Genomic DNA, 19759 nt, shown 5'->3' with positions numbered 1-19759 from the left:
TTTTTTTCTGGGGTTTTCCCTCAACCCCAATTGAGCAAATGCTGGGTAACTTTCGGTACTGGATCCTGGACTCATTTCACCGGCATTATCACCTTCATATCATTCAGATGCTGAATAACCTAAGATGTTGATACAGCGTCGTAAAATAACCTACTTAAATAAAAAAATTAATAATGCCAGGCGTTTGACAATAAAGTCATTTGACCTCTTGTACTCCAATATTTTTCAAAGATATTCTTCTATTAGAACATAGTATAATATTAATAAAAATACCGTAACAATATAGTAATAATAATCCGTGGCGCTACAGCCCGTGAAGGGTCTAGACCGACCAGCCGGCTGCTGGCCTCACGCCCACATGTCGAAGCAGAGGTGGACGATCATCCAACCAGAATGGAGGTATCGTGTGGTTAGCACGATGATCCCCCCAGCCGTTATAGCTGGCATTCGCAACTGGATTTCGCTACCTATCGTAAGTTCCCCAAGTGCATCACGATGCTGGGTGGGCACTGGTCCCATACACTGGCCGAAATTTCATGAGAAAATTTCTTCCCCCACGAAGACTCGAACCAGCGTGCATTCCGTAACGCAAGTCCTAGGCAGGATGCCTTAGACCACGACGCCATGGCGTGGGACAACAATATAGTAATAACAATAATAATACATAAAATTTAAAATACCAATAATGTAAATTGTAAACAATTTTATATTGACACCCCCGCCCCCTCCTTTTGCAAAATTCTGTGTATCTGTGTATGCCACTGTACTCTTGCATTAAAATAGAAGTACTCACCATGATCATTCAAGTCTGGTGAGCCATGATTTGGGAACTGTTCAGGTGGAGGTGACCTGTCTTGAATTTCATGCCTTAAAGGAAACGCTTCACTCGGGAGTGTCCAGTCCTGCTGAGCCTGATTGTCCAACATGCTCGTAATATGAGACCCTCCGAGTAACCCATTGCTCAGACTCATCCCCACCATTCCATTATTCATCTGATCAAAGTCTACACTCAAAGGATCCATTTCACCATCGCCAAAGAAAAAGTCACCCTGTGGAATTGACAAATTTCCTAAACCAATTCTTCCATTGAAATGTTGCTCTGGGGTTTCATCAGTCTCGGTTTCATCTTCCCCTGCACTCATCGCGCCCCCTGGAGTCTCTCCACCACCTCCAAGTAAAGAGCGCTGATCGCCGTCTCCACCTGCACTGATATTAGGTTCTGCTCCTGTGCTAGTTCCTAATGCTGTCTGGGCAACGCCAAGTCCTGTTTCTTCTCTTGATACATTTCCAGACGGAGTCTGTTGCCCAAAGTCACCAACTTTGCTGCTGTATAAGGTCTTCACAACACTCCACACCAGACTCACCTAAACACAAAAGAAGCCATGTAAGGCTGGCTGCGGTACACATCACAACATTCTCATTCCCATTAAGAAACAAATGCCTCTAAAATCGATCTAAATAGGCCTATACAACGTACGCCCAAGAAGTTCTAAGACTGAATTAATTATAGACAAGGTAGAAAAAGAACAGCCAGTTATATTCCTGTAGCACTGACGTAAGATTCTTCACCTGGGGATTGCAGGAAATGAGGCCGCAGATGCTGCAGCCAGGACTGGCGCACTGGATGGCTCTCTGGTATATTGGCGCGAGAGGTGGCAGGACATTCGAAACTACTTGAAATATAAAATTTGGTGGCAATGGGAAGGAGAATGGTCTGCACAAGAGGGAAACAGATTACGAAATATAAAAATACTGTTAGAGTTTGGGATTCGTCTACAAGAGCGTCGCGACACGAGGAGGTTTTACTCACCCGGTTGAGGATTGGCCATTGTCATCTGACACACGGCCATCTCCTACGTGGCGAACCTCAGCCGGAGTGCGATATGTGCCATGTTCCACTTACGGTGGAACACTTTTTATTGCATTGCAGGAAATATGACCATGCACGGAGGTAATATGGAATTCGGCCAACATTACGTGACGCTCTTGGAAATGATTTTAATTGTACAAATGCAGTTCTGAGATTTTTATCAAATACAGGTTTGGATAAGGTGATTTAGTTTTTTATTGATCCGTTTTACTCATCCTCCGGACCCTTTACATCCGGAGGTTACATTTGTTGTTTTATATTTGATTTTACATTGTTGACATTTCGGACTTTATACATCCGAATATTTTATAAAATTTTATGGTTTTAAAATAAGATTGACAAGTTATCTCTGGTGGCCTTAGTTTTATTGTTTTATTTGTTCGTCTTGAATACCACCTAGTGTGGTAGAATTGCTCACTTTTATGATTCTGTAGAAATCACCTTATGTATACTGCATTTGTGTGCCTCGTTTTATCGTGACAACACTTTTTAGTTCTTTTAGCACTCTGATTATTATATTATTTATGTATTTGTTACATTAAGAATTTTAGATAAGGGCGCAAATAGCCATAGTAGCTGACGCGCCCTTCTTAAACCCTACTTCTTCACCTACAGCTATAGCAGTTAATCATATATTCAGACTTCTACCACCACTCAGGGCAACAGTTCTCTACTTTGAGAGACATTTCTGCAGGCACTTTAGCTGCACCAATCCCAAAGCAAGGGTGAGCTATAAGTTTTGTGTGAAGCTTGAAAAAAATATCACTGATTGCAATTTTGTGCAGCAAGAAATGTACCATGATACAGCATTGTATGTTTCTGAATGGGTGAACATTTGCGTGAAGATTACACTTCAAGTATAACAATCAGATCCTCATGCTAGCTAGTCGGCGATGTATGCAATGGAGGGGGAAAGGAACTGGTCACCCTACCCCATTATCTCCTGGCCTAGTTGTCTCATAAGTGGTGCCTTGTTGGTACTGGTTACCAGACTTAAAGTCCAGGATTATAATGTCCATGGAATAATGTCCACGTTGAAAATGTCCATGTTAAATCGTCCAGAGTCAAAATGTCCATAGTTCTATAATGTCCACTTTACTCTCATGTCCAGAGTCAAAATGTCCATAGTAAAGATGCCACCGCATTAATGGCGCTCCCTTTCATCCCGCTCGGTGATATACAAGAAGTCTTTGCAGAGGTGAGTGAAGAAATGGATGACCGTATTGATGATATAGTCACATATTTAGAGGTAAATTATGTCAGGGGTACGAAGAGGAGACGAAGACGTGTACCACTTCACTTTCGTGCAGATATTTGGAACATGTACCTCCCAAGCCTGGAAGGCATGCAGTGCACAAACATCGCGGTAGAAGGCTGGCACAATCATCTTCAACGTGTGATGGCTGTACATCTCCCATCCATTTGGCGATTTATACAGTACTTAAAGCGCGAAGAAAATGAAATTTGTACACAAATATTGCAAGCAAGCCGGGGCCATACACAAATTAAAGAGCCGGTGAATAAAACATATTTGACGAATCAAAGACAAATTCTCCAGATTGTGAGAAACTACAACAGGTACAAAGAAAATGGAGAAATTATCATATATCTTAAAAGTATTGGTTACCATCTTAAAAGTGGGGCTCCGGTTCCCGAGGATTTATAACTTATTTGTACGAGTTATGGAATAAAATTTACTGTGTTCTATTCAAGCAGAATTTTTCTTTGAACTTGAACATTATGGACGTTTGATGTTATGGACATTTTGACCTTATGGACGTTTTATCATATGGGGTTTCTGTTGTATGGACATTTAGTACATGGACATTTTTATCGTCTGGACATTTTGCCAATATAAACATTTTGACCTTATGGACGTTTTAACATATGGACGTTCTGTAGTATAGACTATATATGGTGGAAGCATTGGTACCACTTGTGAGGTTCAGAGCTGTCTTCCAACAGTTGACTAAACAACAACTGTTGCTGCAAGGTATTTGAATTTTTCCACCTCTTCAAAGGATAAATTTCCAATTTTTATATTTCCATTTCGTACTCTATTCTGATCTCGAGACATAATCATATACTTTCTTTTGCACAAGATATAAATTCAACCGCGATTTTAACTCAGGCCCCCTGGCTTACAAGCCCATCATACTAGCACTGAGCTACCACGGCAATATAGAAGACATTAAAACATGCATGAAAGCAATGAAAATGTTGGCCATTTTCACTTTTATGCGTAGTTTCATATTTACAGGGTTTCACACTACAGAAATTAAATTTTACTGCCACAGCAGCAGAATTCCGTAAGATTTTAATACTGTCATTAAATAACGCTGATTTTGAAATTTTATATATAGAAAGAGACATTCAGCATCTAGCATATCCCTACTGTCTACTTACGTGATGCCTATTGAGGTCCTTGGCAACGGCTGCGTTGTGATCACAAATATCAGCCAGAGTTCGTCCAGTCAAGATATATCTGTGGGCACTCTCATGGAACCATCGCATTTCTTTTGGACTCTTACATAAGAACCGGTGCATGACACTAGTAGCTTGACAGAACTGTTCACTATGAAGAGGTGCCTTACGAAGGATGCCTGACAGTTTAGCTGAGCCACGTGTTGGGTTCATATTGACTCGAGCAGCGTATGTCATGTCCCCTTTGCTATTGAAAGATATCCCTTGAGGATTTGCATTGTTGGCTGGTCGTGAGGCATCATGGAACACATGGTGGTACAAGGTGCAATCCTGAAATGTTAAAACATATTCAAAATTAGGACTATCTGTAAATAAAATAAATAAAAAAATTAATAAAATAAATTTAAAAAAACTCAAACTGATAGTTACTATAAAACCAACACTAATTAAAAAATAATAAAAATTATAAAGGTATATTGAAGAGCAGGTTTTTATTTTATTGTGAATGATATAATTTATTCGATTGAATGTCTTTAATATGTGGTTCAGAACATATGTTACAGAAAAATATGCTACAATTTGGAATTCCTCATTAGAGATCTTTGCTTCTCCACACTGTCCTAGAGTAGTGATCAACAGAATTTTTGTCGTCACACTTCTCTAGCTGAAGAGGCGAATTGAAGCCGAAACAGAGAAAACGTAAAACAATAAATAGAGTTTACACTCTTGAAAATACAAGTTTGTGTTTTCACGGACCTTTGCCAAAGGTTTGATCCTTTGATCGCATTTGGTATTATCCTTTGCAATCTTTGGCCTGTGATACACAAAATGGGATGATATTCTTTAACCCAGTTTGCGAATCTCCGGTTTCGAACTATTCGGTTCTCATCAGCATGACGAAGAAGTCGTGGAACAGTGATCTTGTCAGAAATATTGCAAAAGCGAAGTCAAAGAATATCATCCCATTTTGAGTATCACAGGCCAAAGCCTTTGGAAGATCCAAAGATTGCAAAGGATAATACCAAATGCGATCAAAAGGATCAAACCTTTGGCAAAGATCCGTGAAAACAAAAACTTGTATTTTCAAGAGTGTAAACTCTATTTATTGTTTTGCGTTTTCTCTGTTTCGGCTTCAATTCGCCTCTTCAGCTACAGAAGTGTGATGACAAAAATTCTGACGATCACTACTCTAGGACAGAGTGGAGAAGGAAAGATCTCTAATGAGAAATTCCGAATTGTAGAATTTGATACACCTCCACAAATGCTATTGTTTTGTCTTTTGACTTACGTCTTTTGACTTTGCTTTGCAAATGCAAGAAAAATATGGTAGATAGAGAATAGTAACACAAACATTTATTAGTGAACAATTTGTTTTTTTTTTAGTACTTTGTTTGTTCCATTAACACTCAACTATAATTCCATTATTGTCACATCATTCATTATTTTCCAGACTCTGAACACGTCTGTAGTTTAAGAGAGTTATAATAAAGACCTGCCTACACCTATGATTTCGGTAGGAATTAGTAATATTAACACACTCACAAGTTTTTATAATGAAATAGTGCATTTTGTGTAAAAAAAAAAAATCAAGGATTAAAATGACAGAAAATGAAATTCAAAATGGGGGAAATTTCTACACGATTCAAATTTGATTCCTTATATCCCATACAAGAAACATAGCTGTGTTGGAAAGAGTGGGTGAAGAAAGAATGATGCTGAAACTGATCAGGAAGAGGAAAAAGAATTGGCTGGGTCACTGGCTGTGAAGAAACTGCCTTCTGAGGGATGCACTGGAAGGAATGGTGAACGGGAAAAGAGTTCAAGGCAGAAGAAGATATCAGATGATAGACGATATTAAGATATATGGATCATATGAAGAGACTAACACTCGTGGGTTTTAGTTCGAACTTAGGTTTAAGATACAAATTAGATTTATTTCAAATGTTATTTTAAGTGATCGTTTCATTTAATTTAGGATATTCCCTGTTGTTGTTGTTGTTGTTATTATTATTATTATTATTATTTTTTATAAATTATTGTTAGTATTAATTATTAGTATTATTATTAATTGTATTTTTAATTAATAAGTTTATTATTGTCATTATTGAGTTTAGTTACCACTGCCACCAGGTATATACCCATTGCAGTGTGAATAAATACATACAAAAGGCAGAAAATAGGAAAGACTGGAGAATGCAGTAAAAGGCCTATTCTTGGGCAGAACACTATGATTGAATGAATATCCCATATAAGCTATTGAAAGTTTTAGGCTGAGCCCTGACTATAGTTGTCTCCAAATTGTGCAACAACCCAGAAAAAATGGATACAGAACATATCAGCACTTGTGAATCTCTAGCAACCAATTAAAAATATTATGAAGAACTACTGGTATTGTGCTGTAAGGAGAAACTGATATACAGCAACTGTCACAGATCAGAGAAATGTTATGAATACTAGTTAGCTAATTAATAAATGAATGAATGAATAAATGAATACCTGTAAATAACTAGTAATTACTTAAGTAAATAAATAAACAAATAATTAATTATATATAAGATATATCCAAGACAAAATACATTTGAAGGATGCCTTATTCTGTGATCGAAAAATTATATAAAACAAAACAATGTACGAAGAAAGCTAGATTGACTGTTATTGACTAGAAAAGAGGGGATTTAAAAACAAAGCTTTTTCTCACTATGAATTCCAATACCTACCTCGTATCTTAAAAAAAAAAAAACAACAGTAATAATAAAAGATACAACAAAATATGTAAGCTATAGAAAAGATAAATATAAAAAATAATAATCACTGAACAATTCATCAAGAATTACTCAATAAACATAAAGGGATTAAAAAATTAGAAATACTACAGTAGAATCCCTCAAAGGGACACAAAGGGATACGAGATTTTTCCGGATAATTGAATAAATACTGGTATATACAAAAAAAAAAAAAGTTCATATTTCATGGTGCCAATTGTTGAAACTGCAGCCATGTGAAGCTTATTTCTCTATCACTCGCTCATAACTGGATAAACATAAAATCTGTGTGGATTTTCCTTATAAAAACACATCACACAAGACAAATAATACACTAATTTATTCTAGGTTCGAATATTCACTGAAAATTAGAGTTCATGCAAACTTCCTAATGTGGCAACACTTACGGTCCGAACACAACTATATAAACTGTGTGGATTTTCTTTATTAAAACACATCACACAACACAAATAACACACTAATTTTTGGTTCGAATAGTCACTGAAAATGAAAGTTCGTGCGAACTTCCTAATGTGGCAAAACTGACGGCTCAGACTGTGGCAATGTGGCACATTTAAACTTTTCTTTTGGTCCAGCCAAAAGTGCCGTTGTTTTGGTATTGCTGGTTATTTGGTTGTCGGTTATAAGGGATTTTACTGTATTATTGTAATACCGTAACATAACAGGTATGATTGAAAATGGTCTTTTCATACAATAAATGATAAATATAAAAATGTTTACCCTGCTGGTAGATAGAAATACATGTGGATCACCTCTCCATGCAACACCAGTTGCTACATCTTTATGTTCATTGAATGCAGCAAATGGTATGTATGGTCTTCGGACGTCCCATACATTAATGCTACAATCCACAACAAGGGCACAACTGGCTATATGGTATTTCCGCTGGGGTCTCCATTTGATGTGTCCAACAGATGCGATTGTATGTATTGTGTACTCCAGTGATGGCTTACCAGTGAGATCCCACACCTACAGCAAGAAGACATTCATAAGATATAAGATATACTTAACAATATAAATAAGTTATAATAATTAGAGGCAGTGAATGATACAAACTCTTTAAAAACATAAGAAGCCTATGAGTATGTTCCCTTATTTACCACAAACTTTTGGACATAATTTTCTGTTGCAATATATGATAAAAAAATCGCACACACATACATGATAACTTATGGTATTATAGATTTATTGTAACACTTTTTTGTCAATATTGTATTTTTATAACAAACTAAATTTAACTACAAAAATTCAAGTTAAACCAAGAGATTCGTTGATAAATGACCCTGGACAATTTACTTTTAACTTAGAGAGCATGATGAAAATTGTTCAGATTATCTATTAATATAGATAAATACAGTATAATATTTGTTACTCAGTCAAATGACAAATCAATGTAAAATAATGACTTATATTATATGGTCATTAAGTTTTATATACATGAGCTACAAATTGCAAACATTTTCGCCCATTCAGGCATTTTCAGGCACAATTATACAATATCTCAATATCAAACTGTATAGTCATTACAATGGTGGTAGATAAACTGTTTAAAATTGATGATGTACAACATCACCATAATTAAAATGTAATGTTACAGGTCATAAAATTAAAGTAATATTAAAATTAGAAACAACGTAGTGTTATGATTTAAACTTCATAATATTCTGTGAAACTCTTGTTCAGTAGAGTCCAATGATTGATGGGTTATATCTGAAATATATAAATATGAAATAGAAGTGACAAATTATCAAATTTAAAAGTACGATTGGAATGGATAATGAAAGTACTCACGTTGTTTCAAATTCTTCAAAATTTGATTTATTATTTCATTACAGATAACTACTTCAAACATAGGATGTTTCATAATGACCTATACAGTTGCCACGTTCAAACGACGTGAGTACTTTCATTATCCATTCCAATCGTACTTTTAAATTTGATAATTTGCCACTTCTATTTTATATTTATGTATTTCAGATATAACCCATCAATCATTGGACTCTACTGAACAAGAGTTCCACAGAATATTATGAAGTTTAGATCATAACACTACGTTGTTTCTAATTTTAATATTACTTTAATTTTATGACCTGTAACATTACATTTTAATTATGGAGATGTTGTACATCATCAATTTTAAACAGTTTATCTACCACCAATGTAATGACTATACAGTTGATATTGAGATATTGCATAATTGTGCCTGAAGATGCCTGAATGGGCGAAAACGTTTGCAATATGTAATTTATGTGTATAAAACTTAATGACCATATAATATAAGTCATTATTTTACATAGTTTTGTAATTTGACTGAGTAACAAATATTATATTGTATTTATCAATTTATTTTTGTTAGCATTGTTATTAGTCAATACTGTCTTAAAAGCTGGGAAATTTAGTCATCCCATCATGCTTGAAATCCTCGGCAGTAGTGATTTACTCTATTTTGTTTGCAAATATCCATACTTCTGACAAATAGGACTGTCTATTCTCTTATGATTTTCCATGAGTGTGTTTACTGCTGTAAGTTCTAATCTATTCATCAGAAGAACAGATATGTTGCATATACTATGAAAATAAAATAATTTATAAAGTGCCACATTAGATTTATAAAGGAGTGTTACGAAGGGGGAGTTTTTTGAACAAGATAAACTGAAGAAAAAAATATGCTTAAACTGAAAAAAGGTTTAATGGTATCGATTTAGGGTTAGTGTCAATATAGGATCAATATTTTTCTGGCACAATGAGGGCATAAACTAAAGTTGTGGATATCCTTAGGCCATTCTTTAACGAACTAACAGATGAAAGAAATTTATAAATGTGACACATGTTGCTAAATATACTATCAAGCTTTCTTGATCGTGATTTTTAACTCTGGAAAGATCTTAAAAGCAAAGTCTGTGAAAAAATCAGTCATACAGTATATTGCAAGGTCTGTAAACAATAGAGCTGTTCACTGACTTTCTTACCAGTCACTTACTGACGTCATTAATTATTAATATTGGGACAAACTGTCGACATAATTTCCATTTTATCAATTATCATCATCATAGTAATCTTCTTCTTTCAGAACTGGGCCCTTTTCATCCATTCTGTCCTCAGACTTATGAGGATTATGGACCAAAATTATATATTCACAAGAAGGGGGAAGTCTTGATCATATGATCAGCATCCATCGTTTAAGACAACACAGAATAAATAAATACAAAACTGGCATACCCTTCTTCCCAATCTTTATGAGAGAGATAAAGGCTCACTTTCTTACTGGGATTTCTGGCTAGTAATGTTACTGACAAATGAATGAGTGATGATACATATTTAAAAATGAAACCAGTAAGGAAAAGACAATGACTCAGTTGTCATGTGCTCGATTATTAGAAAACAAAAACATTTAGGTATGTATTTAGTAGATATTTACATATTCATTTTTTATCTAGCATGTAATATAACTTATCCTTATCTACCGTATTAGCTACTTTGGAATAGCCAATAACTATGTTCAATGCCAGAGTCAAAATATATTAAGTCCATTTTGAATCTTGCGTACACTACTTTTAACACTTGAATATAAGTAATTGATTAACTAGCGGACTTACTCGTGTTAATTATGTAAGTCTGCCCAGCTTACAGCTGTTTCAGTGCTTCATCACACCATCCTCAGAGCCTACTAGATCTCGGCGTCATCTCGAACTTCTCTGGCTGTTATGTGGGTGCGTTTGATTGTTGAAAAGTGTTGAAAAGTAGAGTCAAATAGTGTGTGTGTACACACACCCCGATCAAATTCTCAACACATAGATCAATTTCAGTACACACACACTATTTGACTCCACTTTTCAACACCTTTCAACAATCAAACACACCCACATAACAGGCAGAGATGTTCGAGATGACGCCGAGATCTAGTAGGCTCTGAGGATGGTGTGATGAAGCGCCGAAACAGCTGTAAGCCCCACAGACTTACATAATTAACACGAGTAAGTCTGCTAGTTAATCAATTACTTATATATTAAGTCTTTCTCGTCACAGTTTACATACCAATACAGCTTCAGCTTTACCACTGTTTCAACTGTCTCCATTTGCAAAACAGGGTGTGGATATAATAACGTATTTGGAATCATCACCCGGTACACTCAAGATCACCTTAATTGTTTTATCTCGACTAGCAGTGGCAAGCCATGTGACTTCAGGATGCCAGTCACAGGCAAATACTGGTCCACTGTGAGCTGTGAACTGATGGTAGCAGCGATCAGGGCGTCTGAGGTCCCACAGTTGCACATTGCCATTTTCAGATACAGCAGCAAATGCATGATGAATATGAGGGCTGAACTGAACATCACGAACGCTTTCAGTGTTGCTGTAATTTAAAAAACAAATATGGAATCATTTTGACTTTATATGACTAAGAACAAACGTGTAATAGAGAAGTACAGTAATCACTTAAACACGCGATGCTAGTCTTAGTTTGAATATGACTGATCCCATTAACAACTTACTGACACTATCAGTGCAGTACAAGGATGAAACTTTCTGCTGGAGCCCATGCAAATGTCCACAATTTATCTATTACTATGGAAATATATATTTGGAAAATTTTTTTTATTTTATTTTATTGGGTTATTTTACGATGCTGTATCAACATCTAGGTTATTTAGCATCTGAATGAAATGAAGGTGATAATGCCGGTGAAATGAGTCCGGGGTCCAGCGCCGAAAGTTACCCAGCATTTGCTCGTATTGGGTTGAGGGAAAACCCCGGAAAAAACCTCAACCAGGTAACTTGCCCCGACCGGGATTCGAACCCAGGCCACCTGGTTTCGTGGCCAGATGTGCTGACCGTTACTCCACAGGTGTGGACTATATTTGGAAAATAATAGCATATATTTTACATGAAAGTTTGACAATTCTGTAAGTACAAATTGTTTCAGTTTTTGTACCGGTATAACTGTTTTTTTCTTAGTTTTCTTTAAAATTGTATTCCTGATGGGATTTTATTCTTAGAAGGTATTATTTTCTTTAATAGTAGCACATATATTTTTTCAGATTTAGTGATTATTCTTCAAATAATGAACAAATGGTTTCCCTTAGTAAAAGAAGTTTTCCGCTCTGAACATGTGCATTAGCCATGATCCTATGTCAATAACTATAGTGTCCACACCTGTGGAGTAACGGTCAGTGCGTCTGGCTGCAAAACCAGGTGGCCCGGGTTTGAGTCCCGGTCGGGGCAAGTTGCCTGGTTGAGGTTTTTTCCGGGGTTTTCCCTCAACCCAATACGAGCAAATGCTGGGTAACTTTCGGTGTTGGATCCCGGACTCATTTCACCGGCATTATCACCTTCATATCATTCAGATGCTAAATAACCTAGATGTTGATACAGCGTCGTAAAATAACCAAATAAAATAAATAAATAAACTATTTTTCTTAGTTTTCTTTAAAATTGTATTCCTGATGGGATTTTATTCTTATAGTCGCGATGCTGTTATTTCAGGCATGACTCCTCCTCTTTGCTTACGTCTTAGGAAGTGAAGGCTCTATAAAGTCTAGGTAGATAGTATCGTTCGCCATTTTTGTTCTTTCGTTGCCGAGCTACCATACGAGGAATCTATTTGCCACACCATTAAACATTATCATGTCGTAGCTCCTATGATAACAAATCAAACACACTGTAATTCAGCAAATAATTGAGCGGCAAATAACGTCTTTGTGTGCTTTCTGCGAATGCCAACGAAAGAGCCAAAATGGCGGGCGATTATATTAAGTATTTATAAAGCCTTAAGAAATGAATAACGTCATCATATGCGAATCACAAGACGCACACGTTTAAATGTAGCCGACCTGCAACGCGATTGGCTGCTGGAAATTAGAGCGATGGGACTAGAAGGTATTATTTTCTTTAATAGTAGCATATATATTCTTTCAGATTTAGTGATTATTCTTCAAATAATGAACGAATAGTTTCCCTTAGTAAAAGAAGTTCTCTGCTCTGAACATGTGCATTAGCCATGATCCTGTGTTAATAACTATAGCGTCTATAGCACTCTATATAGACACTTTAAATGTTATGCAATGTGCTATTTGAAAAAAGAAAACATCCGGGTATTGTTTAGATTTGAACATGAACAGTAATAAGACTTTTCACACAGTAATTATGAGAGATGAAATTTGTAAGCTTTCAATTTACCATATAAAAAGATCTATTCAGTTTCTTTAGGCAGGTAGGTAGGTGAGTCGGAAATTGGGGATGGGTGGATCAGTAAACAGGTACCGTAGGTTGGTTGGTAGGTAGAAAGGTGGGTGGGTAAGTAGGTGTATTCACACCTTAAATTTGTCGTAATCTTAGAGGCTATGCAAGACACGGTAGTGCAAAAAAACTACTCAATGTCAGAGGGACTGATGATAAGTTCGGGCAATTCTCATAATAAAAAAATCAGCACCATGACAATATTTGATAGTAGGCTACATGCTATCTCATTACACGCTTCAAGCATTGTGAAACAATTGATCTGTTCTTTTATCATGTTGCCAATAATACTAACTAGCCTATTCTGTTTATTGTTTAATTTCTCAACTGTCATTCCCTAATTTACTATGTATACAAATAAGAGTCTAAGATAAAACAGTCGCTTTTTGGATTGCACATAAGATTAATTTCTTTATAAGCCAAACAGTAATATATCTGACATCATTTATAATTTGTATGGATTACCGTATTTTTTTCGAATGCTCCGCGTACTTTTTTTTTTACCTCGAAATATATAAGTAAAAAATACGGGTGCGCGGCTTATTTGAAATGAAGTTGGCAACATTGCCCGATTTTCCTCCCGCGTAATTTCTACGGTAGTTGCGCATTTCATTATCTTCCCGCGCGGGTATTTCAATTCTTAACATTATTCAATGGCGTTTGGATTAGCAATACATGTATCAAAATCAAGTTCAAGCGTGATAAGTGTATAGTTTCTGTGTCTTTTATTTTCAATGGATCCGTGATGCATGAGCACGCATATTGCTCCTTCTTGTTGAAAAAAACTTGCAAAAGTATAGCATCTCCAATCAGCTGGATGGAACAGAGTACGTGTATGGAGTGAAGACGACTGCAAGGGCGACGACGATGATAATGATGACGAAAACCAGGGCAGAATGAAGAAGTTAATAGTGATGACAGGTAATTATAACAAACCACGTAATATAATACAAAATTAAGGTAGTTAATTTACTGACGCGTGCTATTAACACTGCAGGATATCGTGTAAACGACCAATTAAGCAAGACAACCGTGTGCATAGGATGGGTTTGAAATGCGTCCTGTTCCAGAATGAAATTTATTAAAAATTTATTGTTAACTGAACTATGTTTGTGTTTAATTGTTTCCCCCTCCCCCCTTGGTTATTTAATGCCGCTGTATAAACTACGACGTTATTTAGCGTCGATGAAATTGGTGATAGCGAGATGATATTTGGCGAGATAAGGCCGAGAATTCGCCATAGATCACATAACCAATACTAACCATACATACAATAACATAAATGCGGACATGGAAATCCTACACATACAACCCAAGAACCAAAAACTCAACACACTAGAACAATATGAAATATACAGACACACTAAAACATACCCTGATCAAATTCTAAACACACAGATCAATTTCAGTACACACACACTATTTGACTCCACTTTTCAACAATCAAACGCACCCACACAATAGGCAGAGAAGTTCGAGATGACGCCGAGATCTAGTAGGCTCTGAGGATGGTGTGATGAAGCACCGAAACAGCTGTAAGCCGCACAGACTTACATAGGCTAATTAACACGAGTCCGCTAGTTAATCAATTACAAATATATTTCTACTACAAAAAAAGAGTAGGTGCCAAATCTAGGGAATCATGTAGAACCATTTAAAAAACTATAAATAATGCCCATGGCTTGTCAGTATATGTTTTCATTAATAAACTTCCTTGTATGTAATTGTGAAAACTTTGTAACTAATTCAACAGTTCATAGCATAAATATGCGTCAAAAAATGACTTTCATATACCATCGGCAGATCTATCGTGTTATCAAAAAGGAGTGCACTATATGGCAGTAAAAATTTTTAATAGCTTCTATATGGGTATAAAAATTAAACTCAAAACAGGGCCAAATTCAAGAAGTACGGTATCTAATTTTTCACGCCTTGTATTCTGTAGGTAAATTTATGACATTCAACAATGCTGCATGAATATTTCTGTCTTGTATTATGTATCGATAATAACCCTTGTGTTGTACTAGCAGACTATATTGTAAAACTCTTCTGTATATATTTCAACTAAACTGTTACTGTAATAAGACTTTGTAGTAGCCTATTATTAAGATTTTTTGACACATTCCATATTATAGCTGTGAAGCGATATATGAATTCCATGAAATGTAAATAAATACAATACAATACAATAAAATACCCAGTAAATACGAAATGCTTACAAATTCAAAAATATCTGAATCCAACTGAAAGAATTAGCCTGAAAAAAATATATTAGTAATTAGTAGCCTACTTTATTAGCCGAATGGCCAGGATGTAGCTTCTCATGCTAAAGACGTGGGTTCAAATCCAGTAATTTGTGTAACTTACAGTAGCCAAATACTATTCTGCAAATCTTCTTGGATTACTTGTATTTCTTTTGTCATCATTTCAACAATTCTCTATCTTCACTTTATTATCATCAACTAAACGTGTCTTCTCATACAGTATATTAGTTCAGGTTTCATATCTAACCAAGCAATTGAGCTCAACACAGATTAGAAGAGAGAATTTATGAAGTTCTTGACAACTTTAGAATTTCTTATGCAAATACGTCGTTTACATTCAAAGTAAAGTAAACCCGTGGCACTACAGCTTGTGAAGGGCCAAGACCAACCAGCCGACTGCTGGCCTCACGTCCACATGCCGAAGCAGAGGTGGACGATCATCCAACCAGAATGGAGGTATCGTGTGGTTGGCACGATGATCCTCCAGCCATTATAGCTGGTTTGCGAAACTGGATTTTCGCTACCTATCGTCATTTATATTCAAAATTACCTGTAAAATGTACGTGTTGCTTCTTTGGTACGAAGATCGAAACATTTCATAGTACCATCCTGAGAACCAGAAATAAGCCAAGTTGGTTCTGTAGTGTGAAAACTAACTTTATTTACAGTTCGCTTATGATCAATAAATACATGATCTTGTTTTGATCGAGAAGGTCGATTTAAGTTCCAGAGAACCACTGCACCATTGGTAGCTGCAGTTGCCAGCAGATGATCTGCAGATAAATCAGACAATATAAAGTATTAACAAATGGATATTCCTCATAATTTGTTCAGAGATAAGTAGATGGCAGTGAAATTGGGTTCTACGTCAGACAGGAAATGGAACCCCACAATCACCAAGAATCATCTAAACACAAAGATCACTTTGTGACAAAATCACTATTATCTATCACAGTGATTTTTCCGTAGCTGTGGTGAAAAAATGCTATCACATGCTGCAGACCTGTTACTAAATCTACGTATTACTCTGTGAAGAGATTTATTAAATCTACATACTTAGACTTCAACAAACAAAATTTGATAACTCAATCCCAAGGGAAAAAATGGAACTCTCTGGATCAAAATCCACAGTTAATTCCCGATTTACCACGAAAATCGTCTGTAGCTGCATTTAGATTGGCAACAGGCCATGATTGTTTGGCCAAACACCTGCATAGAATTGGAATATATCAGTCCCCTAACTGCCCATTGTATAACTCAAACCAAGAAATGGATTCGGAACACCTCAAAATCTGTGCTTCAGTGGCTGGCCATGATAATATCTTTGAAAAATATTGGAGTGCAAGAGGTCAAGTGACTTTATTGTCAAACGCCTGGCATTAGAAAACAACAAACAACAACAACATATTCTGCAGACTAATTAAAAATTTGTTTAATAGCAAAGGGTGTAAATTATTCAAAGTGTATGCTTTTCTGATGAAATTAAATTGTATTATTTATTCGCCCAAAACTGAATGCCTTTATCTTAAAAGGTTCACAAGATCAACATTTTAGTGACAGGCTCATGTCAGTAGATTTACTGACATGTAAAAGAACTCCTGCGGGACAAAATTCCGGCACATCCGGCGACGCTGATATAACCTCTGCAGTTGCGAGCGTCGTTAAATAAAACATAACATTTTAACATTTTCAACATTTTTAAATCTGTGTTGAAGAACCCAGACATGAATAAAGTAAATTTGTGATTACTGTTGCTCCTCAAAATGATATTTGTCCTCATGGAATAGCCTATTTTGCCAACTTATCTCTCAGTGTTACAAAGCACTTCTTTATTTGACATTGTAGCTATCTGGTCAAATACATGTTAGTTTTATTATTTGCTACTATTTCTTTCACTTATCATATTAGCATAAATTGCAAAATGTGGTCATGATTGCTTTATTAGGCCTATTCACTTGTAAACTGACAGAGTGATGTGCAAAGAAAACAAGTTAAGTGAATAGATTTCAAGCTTTCTCTCTCTCGTTTTTTTTTTTTTACAACTATGTAATAAAACTAATAAAATAAAAGATTTGAAGAACTGGTTTTGTACTAACTGTACCTTCAACTGTGTTCCAAGCTACATCATTACAAGAGAAATTGAGATTTAAGTTTTTGCCCACTCTCAGATTGCAGCTTTCTACAAATTCATCTTCTTCAATGGAAAATACCTTGAACACTGTAACATAAGAAAATCTGTGCTTTAGTTCAAAATATTATTAACGAACATACCTTTCCTAGACTATATCAATATGTCTAGACTATTTTCTTGCTTGAGTTAATTCGTGTATAGTCTATTTGTCATGTACAAAATGAATGGTGTCAGATGCTCAAATGGTATCACATAGGCCTATTATGGTCATAATAATAATAATAATAATAATAATAATAATAATAATAATAATAATAATAATAATAATAATAATGTATTTATTTATTCTGGTGGAAGGCTTAAGATCTATATTATACACATACACAATATGTAAAGTTTGAATGGGAATAGTGTTCGTTAATCAGCAACCTAGGAAAAATAGTATACTATCACAGTCTAGTATATACAGTCGCGAAGCTCAATACGTAGTAAATATGCAAACATTAGATAGTTGCTCACCACTAGGATCGCTAATATCGCCTCATTACAGGCAATGCAAAATAGTACCGGCACAGTCTATTGTTTCTAGCACCCTTAAAATTCAAGCTTCATGACTGTATATAGTAGACTGTGATACTATGGTGAGCCTATTTACAGTAAGATCACAATTTATATGTTATAAGAATACAATAGGCCTATATGTAGCCTATATCACGATGAAAATCCTCACATCGTTCAAATTTTTTATACAAAATGGAGTGCGAAGAAGCGGAAAAAGGGATTGTCGAGCTAAAAAGAAAAAGGGTAAGCCAAATATTATTGCATAGATTATATATCACAGACTAGCATAGGCCTACAATAAATTTGTGAACAGAAAGGTAATTGGCCTGGCATTCACTTATTCTGTTTTAACAGAAAAAATTTGGTTTCCTTCTCTCATCCTTTCCTCCTCCTCACCTTAGTGACAAGCTGCCCCACTGCTAAGTGATAAGCTTTAATTAGATATAGTGTTTGATGAGGAGTTAGTTTAGTGATAAGTAGCCCTACTGTCAGTGATAGGGTTAGATGGATTAGTGACAGGTAATTACCGTATGTAGTAACCATCAGCCAGGTCCCCATTCAGATACATATACTTTTTCCTTAGAGTGTAAAGAGGCTGACAATATATCTTTCATATAGAAACGTTGAAAAATTAATTAAATAAATGCATTTGGTACTGGTAACAGGGGCAGCGGTATTTCTTCTAAGGTTACAGCCCAGTTTAGGTGTGTGTGTATTAATCGAAAATTAGGGGCTAGAAAATATTGAGAATAGGACGCATGTTTATATGACATTTTTTTCGATTAATACACACAAACCTAATCTGGGCTCTAACCTTAGGGGAAATGCCGCTGCCCCTGTTCGGAAGCGTGCCCGTGATGGGTTGTGAGCAACTGGCTACGTTTAATTTTTACCTTCAATAGAAAATGTACAAGAATTCAGACTCAAAAAGTTCCAATAAATTAACCTAAAGCCAATATTTTCACTTCTTACCTACGTAAACAATAACTTTAATAAATAGAAAATTTAAATAATATGCAAAGACTACTAAAGTAACGTAAAGATTATTGTTTAGAAAGCACACTGTTTAGCAGTAAGTTTGCTGGCATTACCATTTCTTCCTGCAATGACAACTTGCGAATAGTCTTTATTAAGTGCAAGTGCATTTGCAGGCCCCTCCTGGGTAATAAACATCGTTCGAGACGACATGTTCACTATTGCTGTGAATAATTCAGATGCTGGTATCACTGAAATAAATCTGAGTATGTCAACTTTAACCTAAAATTTTCTTCTAGCTCTGTTGTAACGATATTTTTCCTTGTGTTTTTAAATATTCTCTTTTTAAGTTCTGGCAGTAAGTCTAAGGAACGACCTATATCACAAATAACATAATAAATATTATCTACACAATAACAAAGCCTGAATATTTCTCCCATAACTTGAACCACGTTTTCGTAGCCGCCATTTTAACAATAATCGCAATAATTTTCCATTCGTACACCTGTGTTGC

The 19759-nt window shown here is 35.6% G+C and overlaps 1 protein-coding gene across 1 annotated transcript in view; it reads right to left on the bottom strand.

Annotated features, from left to right (window-relative positions):
• The window catches only part of Wdr24 (WD repeat domain 24), a 33188-nt gene extending 13429 nt beyond the window's left edge, over nucleotides 1-19759 (bottom strand). The window contains exons 1-7 of the mRNA XM_069844540.1: nucleotides 19362-19759; nucleotides 17680-17796; nucleotides 16129-16351; nucleotides 11218-11431; nucleotides 7798-8046; nucleotides 4277-4624; nucleotides 794-1364 (exon numbers count right to left, since the gene is read on the bottom strand). Coding sequence (XP_069700641.1) covers nucleotides 794-1364; nucleotides 4277-4624; nucleotides 7798-8046; nucleotides 11218-11431; nucleotides 16129-16351; nucleotides 17680-17796; nucleotides 19362-19458 — 1819 coding nt within the window. The 5' untranslated portion in view covers nucleotides 19459-19759. The remainder of the gene's footprint in view (nucleotides 1-793; nucleotides 1365-4276; nucleotides 4625-7797; nucleotides 8047-11217; nucleotides 11432-16128; nucleotides 16352-17679; nucleotides 17797-19361) is intronic.

The sequence above is a fragment of the Periplaneta americana genome, chromosome 13, assembly GCF_040183065.1.
Source record: "Periplaneta americana isolate PAMFEO1 chromosome 13, P.americana_PAMFEO1_priV1, whole genome shotgun sequence".
NCBI lineage: Eukaryota > Metazoa > Arthropoda > Insecta > Blattodea > Blattidae > Periplaneta > Periplaneta americana.
Note: the sequence above shows the minus strand (reverse complement) of the source record. Positions and strands in the feature narration are given on the sequence as shown.